At 44.7% G+C, this 10,087-nt stretch overlaps 1 protein-coding gene across 1 annotated transcript; it reads right to left on the bottom strand.

Annotated features, from left to right (window-relative positions):
* Positions 1-722: 722 nt before the first annotated feature.
* MRPL53 (mitochondrial ribosomal protein L53) lies at positions 723-9,219 on the bottom strand. The gene is made up of 3 exons (XM_083187328.1): positions 9,062-9,219; positions 4,646-4,758; positions 723-1,347 (listed from the first exon to the last, which is right to left on the bottom strand). The coding sequence occupies exons 1-3, from the start codon at positions 9,154-9,156 to the stop codon at positions 1,229-1,231; spliced, it is 327 nt and encodes a 108-aa protein (XP_083043454.1). The 5' UTR covers positions 9,157-9,219; the 3' UTR covers positions 723-1,228.
* Positions 9,220-10,087: the final 868 nt, after the last annotated feature.

Raw genomic sequence — 10,087 nt, 5'->3', positions numbered from 1 at the left:
TACATAGAACTCCGCAGAAAGAGAACATTTGTTCATTTAGGCCCTGATTTCTGTAGTGCTCGCAAATCTAAATCAGTCTCTGCTGACTTAGATCTGCGGCGTCCTGCTCCGTGAACTGGGCGGGCAGTTGACATCCAGTGATGGAAGGCACCCCTAGAAGCCCGGCACATGCGCTTAAGCAGATATGCACAGAGCTTCACCAACAAACTCCCTATGCGCATCTACAGGTGAGTTTGCGAACTAGAATCAGGGCCCTTATCTATATCCTAACAGGATACCCACAAAAGTGCAAATGCATGGGCCAATTCTACGGAGTCCGGTGAACTTTATCGGCTTAAAAGTAAAAGATACCATATTCAGATAAAAAAATCTGAATTATTCATGCGATGTGAAAAAGTTATAAGATCAGGTACAACTACCTGCTAGGGAAGAGGGTGGAGGGGTTTTGGGTGCACAATGTAGGTTGTTAAATCTAATTTTTAGAATGACTTCCATTGTCCTCGAAGCAGGGGAGCCCCTATATACTGGTATATCTAGGGAAACACCACTGATTTCACAAAGTAGTCTTCCAGTTACAGGTTATAATGCAATCTTTACATACTGTAGTTTAGGTGTGCCTAACTGGGAAGAACACAAGCAGTTTTCACATTCAATTTGGGGACATCACACAATCTACCGGATATCGGAGACACCGTTAAAACCAATCACATAAAACAAACAGGAAGAATTCATCAAGTATCTTTATTTAGAAAACACAATACAGTATCACGCAATTGTTCCAGGTTGAACTCAGGTGAGTGACATAAAGGGACGTTACTGCTAGAATTTGACAGACTCAGTCTGTAACGTGGAATTACCGTGTATCATTAATATTTGCTCTTTATCACTGCTTGCCTAGTGGTAATCTCCTTTACAGAAAGCGTCCTTTTAAAGGGGACAGCGACATCTTGTAGGCCTTGCTGATAGAGACAGGGCGTGGCCAGGCATGGGGGGTGTGGCTATACTTGCTGTGAAAAAGATTAACCTTTGAGGAACATTGATAAATGATATATATACAAAAATAAACATTTGGTAGCTAAAAGTATTTGATGTGAGGAATCTGTTGTGTCTCTGGGATGGTCCTGGTACCGTAGATGCGTTATTACAGACAGGAACATATTAGGTAATAAATAGGAAATACAGTAACTGTCCCCTTTCCATGTTAGATGGGGAGCAGAGCTCACACAGTCTATTTCTTGGCGATGTCTTTTGCCTGCAGGTCCTTAGATGCACAGACAGAGCTGAACTTCAGCATCATTTCCTTACAGGTCACATTGCTAGATTTAAACACCAGTCTGTCCCCATCGGCTGCAATCAGAAGAGAACGCCGATTAGAATACATACTTCATTACATTGTGACTCTGCACGACTCTACACAAGTCTGGTCAGAGATTTCTCAACCTAATGAACTTTCTATATACAGATAACATTAGTTACAGTTCTTGTTATCCCTGTCAAGCAGTGTTTCTCAAAATCAGGTTGAGATTTACCAAGCACTGGAGAGAGATAATGTACCAGCCAATAAGCTCCTAACTTATTTTACAGACTGTTTAAAACATGAGATAGAAGCCGATTGGTTGGTACTTTATCACTCTTTTCCTTATCGCTCTCCATGCTTTGAGAAATCTCCCCCTCAGTGGTTACGGTATAATGTATGCATTCACGTGTGTGAGGAGCAGCTCTCAGTGAGAGCAGCCATGGAAGTGAAATAACCTACTAGCAGGTCAGAAAAGTGACTGGCCAAAGGGGCTGGCTCATAATGTTGGAGAATCCAATATAGTGACCGTAAAACATGTGGGAAATAGAACTCAATTGGTACAATTTAAGCAATATAATCATTAGGACAATAGTAAAATGTACACTATGTGTACGACAGTAACATCACTTTATTATTGGAGGCAAATCATTTACACTGGCACTCTGGGTAGAGAAGCTGGGTAAGTAATATAAACATGCAAAGAGAAACCAGAAACTATGACCTTCAATACAAATCATTTACTTAAGATGTTATTGACCCCTTCAGTGGTAATCCCGAGAATTTTCCGTGCTATGCTTCAGTGCCCAGACTGGCAAGCCCAGAAAATTCTCAGGTTTGCCACTGTTTAGCGCCGGGCAGCGTTGCTGAGTTAATCGCTGAACTCAGCTAGCTTCAGCGCTGCCCGATTCCCTCTTCTCTGCCGCGCCTCCTCCTCACCCCGCCCCCCGGCTGCTGTATTACAGCCTGCGGTGCCGGCTACTGATACGCCGGGTTTCTGGGGGCAGGGCCGGGCAGCGACCCTAGACACAGCGTGGTGGGGTTTTTTTTTTTTAAGGTAGAGCTGCCCTTAAAATGTTTGCCCAGTGGGGAGCGTGACCTTCAAAAAAAAAAAAAAAACACCACTGAAGGGGTTAAAGCATGGGTCTTCAAACTGTGGCCCTCCAGATGTTGTGAAACTGCAAATCCCAGCATGCCTTGCCACAGTTTTGCTATAAGGTGGTGTTAAAACTGTGGCAAGGCATGCTGGGATTTGTAGTTTCATAACATCTGGAGGGCCACAGTGTGAAGACCCATGGTAAAGGGTTCATGAGGCACCCTGTTGTTATCCACCTCTATTACTATTCTGGATGTGAAAGTCCAGGGTGGCCAGGTACAGTTTCCGATTTTATAGCAGTCGGTTATCATAAGCTAATGGTGACAGGTAATCATACCATGGAAAAGATGTTGTGTGACCCCCATCCCTTGTTACAGTGGTAGTGCCAAGTGACACCTTCACTAGTGCAACTACACCAGCTGTTCCAATTAGCCTGGTCCTGGTGCAATGAAAAATAAACACTCCAGTTAAAAGGTGAATTTCTATGGTGTTTGGTTGCCAGCAATGGGGCAGATGTATTAAGCCTTAAAAAGAGATAAACATGAGGGTGATAAAGAGTGGTAAAACATCCCGCCAACCAGCTCCTAAGTGCCATTTTTTCAAACACCGCTTATAACATGACATGGTAAGCCCCATCTGTACACACAATGAGATATTGGCTATTGGCCAAATTTTGACTGAGCAATTTTGACAAATGCACAAGAGATTTTGACTAAAGGCCCATACACACTGGGCGACTTTGAGCTGAAAGCCGCTCAAAACAGCATGTTTGAGCAGCTTTCAGCTCAAAGCCGCCCAGTGTGTATGCCCCGGCAATGAGCGGTGAGTGCTGCTGTGTGCTCCCGCATAATCACCAGGAAAGCTGTTCATCTGCTGGTAACACCAGCAGATGAGCAGCTTTGAGGACAGCTTTGCATAGCGCTGCGATGAACGCGATCATCGCTGTCCATACACGCTGGGCATAGTCACCCAGTGTGTATGGACCTTAAGTAACTGTAGTCTAGAGGAGTGTACACACAGTGAGATTTTGGCCACGTGTTTAAATCGGCATAGAATATAGTCACATTCATGTTCTGCTGATCTTATTTTTAGTATGTGCTTGGATATTTCATGTGATTCCCAGCTCTATTGATCGGGTTGTGCAGTGATGCACTAGGATTAAACCCCCTGTATTATAAATTGGGGCGGATATATTAAGCCTTAAAAACAGAAAAACGAAAGGGTGATAAATGTCCAGCCAATCAGCTTCTGAAGGGTTGTAAACATGGTCAAATCTCCTAGAAAGTTAGCCAAAATCTCCCAGTGTTTCTCCTGCTTAGTCAATTATGACTAGATCATAGATTATCATTATTTAGACAAAATCTCTTAGTCAAAATCTTCAGTGCATCTAGCCAAAATCTCTCTCAAAATTGCTTAGTCAAAATTGGACATTAGCCAATATCTTGCTATGTGTACAGGGATTATGATCTAGTCAAATTTGCCTTGCCTGCACAGTCAATCTATGCTAGACAATATTTACTAAGCAGGAGAAACACTGGGAGATTTTGGCTAACCTTCTAGGAGATTTTGACTATCTAAGTTAAAATCTCCTGCCAAAATCTCACCATGTCTACAACCCTTAAGAAGCTGATTGGCTGGATGTTTATCACCCTTTTGTTTTTCTGTTTTTAAGGCTTAATACATCTGCCCCAATGTATAATACAGGGGGTTTAATCCTAGTGCATCACTGCACAACCCGATCAATAGAGCTGGGAATCACATGAAAAATCCAAGCACATACATGTTAAAATTAAGATCAGCAGAACATGAGTGTGACTATATCCTATGCCGATTTAAACACATGTGGCCAAAAGGATGAGCTCTAGATAAGACTGCAACATTATTATTATTATTATTATTATTATTATTATTATTGTTATTACCAGTTTCTTATACAGCACAGCAAGTTCAGTTGCGCTTTACAATTGGAAATAAGAATAAAACAAACTTTATAGTTACACAAAGTCAAAATGGTATGAGGGCCCTGCTCGGAATTTTACAATCTGGAGATTGCAACAGTTACAAACTTCAATATTAGGACATAAAACTGAGTTGTGTCTGTACAAACCCTGTTACTTTAGATAGATTACACAAGGAATGGTACAATCGTGACACTAATTGGGCAAATTATGGCAGTATTCCTAAGAGGAATTGTGCAATTTTACATTCCAAAACAGGGACAAGGAACACCAGTAAACTCCACGTATGCAACTTACCAAAGACAATGTCCACTAGCGGCTCGGACCGGTCATGCCTGACATCTACAGTTATTGCACAATTCGTATTGGTGGAGCGGATTTTTTTGACGTTTATGGCTTCCAAAAATTCTCTAGAAAAGGAAATATAAAAAATATGTCAAACAGCAAAATAAGCTATCCCTGGTGAAACTACAGATGTCACGTTGCACACGGGGCGGGTGGTAATAGGCATCACATCCGCAATGGGGTACATCCCAACACTTAGGGCAGTATTCAATGAGAAAAATTCTCCGTGTTTTATGGAGAATTTTTGCTTTTTTTGCCTTGGACGGAGCATTTTGCTCTCCAAAAGTGAACCACCCTATTCAATGTGAAATATTCACCGTCTTTCTAAGTGATTTTCGCCGTCTCTCTCCGTGTAGAAATTCTCCATCTTTTGATGTAGAGCTGGAATGTGAACTTTTAAACTAAAAGGTTTTTTTTTTTAATTTTGGTGTAAAAAAAATCAGGTTTTTTTTTTCTGTGAAGGGGCATGTTATTTTTATTCATGTGCTTATAGCACATGAATATATATTTAATAAAAAAATATATATTTTTTTAAATTTTTTTTTTATTTTATTTTTTATTTTATTTTTTTACACAGTGCAGCCAGCAGGGGGCCGGCAGGGAGCGGTCGAGCCACTCATTAGATATTCATATATTCACTGCACCCGATCGTTAATATGCACGATCGGGTGCAGTGAATACTGGGTCCCCCGCTGGCTATAGGCAGTGGCAAACGCAGGATTTTCAGAAGGGGGTTTCCAGAGAGGGGCGGAGCAAAGCGCGGAGATGGACACTTAGGTGACCCAGTATATGCCGGGTCAGTTAAAGTATTATAGATAGACCAAATGTATATAAATAATAATACACACATATACATACATTATATATATATATATATATATATATATATATATATATATATATATATATATATATATATATATATATATATATATATATATATATATATATATATATATATATATATATATATATATATAACAGCAGTGTAGACCCCTGGGCATAGCAATGTATTGGGGCCCCTAACGATCCTCCAGCGGTAGGGGTGGGGGGTGCTATGAGCGGAAGCTTTGATGTCCCGCGGGTGGTAGGGGGTATTATATCAACCGCTCAGCATGTAGGGCCTGGATCAGTAATTTCCACTAATTTCCCCTTTACTGCACAGATGGTGGGAGATGGGGTGGGAGAAGGGGGCATTGGGCTAAATGAAGGGGCCCTGATACATAACTTCCAGGGTGGTAGAGGATGTTTAATATGCAGAGGAGGGGTGTATAGTGGAGTGGGCTTATTATTCATAATTTTCTGGTGGGAGGAGCTTGCTTGACTGCAGATATCTCCAGTTTCTGGAAATAGATTTCTTAGCTTTTAATGGAATTAAAAACTAGAGAATTCCACCTACCAAATGGTATTGGGGACTAGGGGATCAGAGTTCAGGAGGCAGAGCAATCTGCCCACGAGTATATAAAACTACATACCAGGTGTGTGGAGCTGGAGCAGTAACCAGTTGCTGGAAGGCTGATATCTCTGCTTCTGGGACAAGCTACTAGTGTCCATCAAAGTGAGAGAGTCCCAGCTTTTGGAATATATGCTCAGAAAAACTGTAAGTCAGACAAAACCTGAAATATCTGACTGGGAAGAGCAATTAACAGGCTTGGATGGGGACCACTGCTTTGAAGTCAGATATCTCCGGTTCCCCATGGCCGATTTTTAAAATTCTTGTACCCATAGAAAGAGGGGACTCTCAGCTTTCGGTCTAGGGCCCTTAGATTCCTGGGGGGGTTTCTGGGTACTCAGAAACCCCCCCTGCATGCGCTACTGATAGGGGGAGCCCCCTCCCCTCCACATATGTTCTGGGGCATCCAGGGAGACTTTAATCTCCCTGGATGCCACCATCCCATGGCTCCCTGTCAGCTCCCTGCCGCGGACGCTCGTCCGCTGCAGGGGTTAAGACTCGCCGCGAGTGGCGGCGAGTCTTAAATACATTGAATAGTGTTAGCAGGAGGCTCCGGAACACGGAGAGTGCATGGCGAGAGAAAAAATCTCTCGCCATGCACAGAGAATTTTTTTCATTGAATACTGCCCTTAGGCTGGTTTCACACACTCCGGCTCCTGCCGGACGGCGAAAACCCATACGGCCAGGTAGCCGTGCAGCACACAATAGTTTATCATGGAGGGGATGGCCACAGCCCGGCAGCCCTCCCTTCCAGTGGCGGGATCCGGCTGCAACCGTGCGTCCGGATCGGGGCTGTCCCGTGTGAATGGACCGAATAGGGTGTCCATTCACAACTACTGAGTGTGGCACGGCTTCCTGGCCGTGCGGGATTTCGCCGTCCGGCAGGAGCCAGAGTGTGTGAAACCAGCCTTACTGTGTACAAGGGTATGGCTCATAGGGTCGACAGCACTGAGGCCAACATGCATTGGGTTGACATGAGCCAAGGTCTAAATATGGGAATGTCGACATGGGCTAGGTCAACAGTCAAAGGGTCGACATGGGGTTTTACTTTTTTTTTTTTTTTTTACCCAAATATCAACAGTCGACATGAACACTGTGGATGGTAGGGCAAGAAAAATCCTGTATGGCGGCACAAAAAAATAAAATAAAGTGAAAACCCCATGTCGACCTTTTGACCGTCGACCAAGCCATTGTCAACCTAATGCCTGTGTCAACCTTCCAACCATTTTGTCCTTGTTTGATGTGTGAACCTTCAGTAATCGACCCAATGATCCATACCCATGTAAAGTCCATGTTCAAATACAGCTCAATAAGGCAGATGTATCAACTAACGTTAAGTGCAGATAACTGGGGGAGATTATTATTTTTTTTTCAGATGTACTAACAGCGCACCTTACGTACGCACCTGCAACCCCCGCCCAGTAATTAGCGGGGGGGGTGTATTACCAGCCTTCAAGGCACTAAATTGCCACGGTCGCTTCGCCAGCTCAGGGTTAGCGTTGTCCTATCCCCACAGCAGTGACAACTCTAGAGATCTCGCGCATGCCTAGAGAGCCGGCCAGACAGAGAGAGGGTTTTTTCAAATAATACGCATGTGCAGCACTGCAGGGGGGGCACCAATAAAGAGAACCATGGGCGCAGGCCATAATGGCTCTCCTTATCGGCAGGGTGTGTGTGTTAATACATCAGCCTGCAACGGTGCCCGCTTCTCCTCGTTATGCAGGAGAAGCTGGAACTGTTATTTTTAAACCGTCAAAGCCATATTAATACATCTGCCCTGATTTGTTCACCTGTAATTGGTTCCTCCCAGGTCTTCAAGTTCAAGATGCTGTGGAAGGAACTTAAGGCTCATATACACAATAGAGTCTAGTGTGTAAGAGCATTACGTTTGTAAGCTTGCGAGTAGGGCCCTCCTACCTCTATGTTGCTTTCTTACTACCCGTTTGTTTTATTGTACAGCGCAATGGAATTTTCTGTGCGACATAAGAAACTGTAAATAAATAAATACGTTCCTTCCACAGGACTAGACGATGACTAGATGATGTGTTCAGTGAAAGATACTGTTGAAAATTTTCCTTGAACCTTCCAGTGTCATGGACAAATGATTTTGTGCATAGACACTGAACGATATGACGAATGATGAAGAAGAAGAATGATCTAGCTAGCTCAGTGTTGTGGAACTACACGTCCCAGCATGCCCTGCCACAGATTTTATATAATGGATTGCTTAAACTGTGGCAGGGCATGTTGGGACGTGTAATTACACAACAGCTGGAGGGCCATGAATTAACACCGACCTTCAGTGGTTCACCAAATGCTTGTCAACCTTAGGTGTCTCCACCTAACAATTGTATACCGTTCAAAGTTGTCATCGTTAGCAAGAGTGCTCAACATGTGGCCCTCCAGCTGTTGTGAAACAACATCCCAGCAGCAAGTTTAAAAAAATCCCTAATAGCAAAACTGTAGCAGGGCATGCTGGGAAGTGTAGTTTCCGGCTTTAGTGACACGTTCATTCTAGCATCCTGCACCTTTCAAAATCCATGCAGTTCTTTCCTGCCTAGGGTGTCACTCTTTGCGGTTGCGCTCCTTGAACAGTCTGGTCTGTATTTCAGCAGAGAAATATAAAGCATTGGGTTGACCTTTTGACTTTCGACCTAATGCAGGTGTTGACCTTCCAACCCTGTCGACCTTAGCCATTTCAACCTATTATATATGTCGACCTAATGACCGTATAACCGCGCACCCTGCTAATATAGAGGGCACAGTGTAATGACAAGTGACAGCAGCTAGTGTGCAGTGCGCCGTGTAGAGAGATTGTGTGACCCCAACATACACCGGCGGCAGTACCTGCACTACACTAGTGATGTATAACAGGTCGCGTGTGGATAATCCCCGTAAAATGAGACATCTCTCACCGGGTGGATTGCACGTTGGACTCGAAAGGGCACATGCGGACAGCGATCGCTTTCACCGACTTCAGCACCAGCTCTGCGCCCTTGGCGGCCGCCATGACAGTCCTTACACACCGAGCCAGCGGCCAATCGCAGTTAAGACTACAAATCCCTAGTCCTGGAAACGGTCATCTTTGGCAAAGCATCACGGGAAATGTAGTTTAACTGTGATACACTACTACTTCCCCTTCGTCCTTAGGACCTTCTGACGTCAGGAGCTGGGCGAGAGGGCGGGTGCACACTGCACAGGATTTGGTTGGGCATAACCTACCTCCTCGTGAGGCCGGGACGCTGCCGCTTAGCCCACTAGAATTTAGCAACTACTGTTACTTGTTGGTTTCCACTTCTGCTGTATGTACATGTATTGTGTGAGCTAGGAATCCTGTCTGCAGGATGTGGGTTTGTGCTGGCAGCTGCTTCTATTCCCTCTGTACCGGTCTCTCACGTGTCTTCTGGATGCGTCTTATAGGTGACTACTATTGGTCAACAGGGCAACGGCAGACATATGAAAAAGGTCGACATGGCTTAGGTCTACACATGCAAAAGGTTGACATGAAAGGGTTAATATAAATTTTTCGTGGTTTCTTATTGGCTGACAAGATGGACACTATGGGCGGTATTCAATGTGAATACCGGCGACGTGCAGCGAATCCTGTTTAGGATTCGCTGCACATTCGCCACTGGTCGCTGCGTTCCAGAGCCTCGCCTGCTCAGGTATTCACCGAGTTGGGGGCGGTATTCAATGTGAATACCGGCGACGTGCAGCGAATCCTGATTAGGATTCGCTGCACATTCGCCACTGGTCGCCGCGTTCCGGAGCCTCGCCGGCTCCGGTATTCAACGAGTCAGGGGCTCGCTGCCCCTGACCGGCGAATATGAGCTCCTGCGGCGAACGCCGCAGGGAGCCTGAGGACGGTGGCAGGCAGGGAGATGGAAGTCTCCCTGTCTGCCCCAGAGCGTATGTGGGGGGAGGTGGGCTCCCCGGGTGCC

Source organism: Crinia signifera, chromosome 5, assembly GCF_055691185.1.
Source record: "Crinia signifera chromosome 5, ASM5569118v1, whole genome shotgun sequence".
NCBI lineage: Eukaryota > Metazoa > Chordata > Amphibia > Anura > Myobatrachidae > Crinia > Crinia signifera.
The sequence above is the reverse complement of the archived record's forward strand: the minus strand, read 5'-3'. Positions and strand labels throughout refer to the sequence as shown.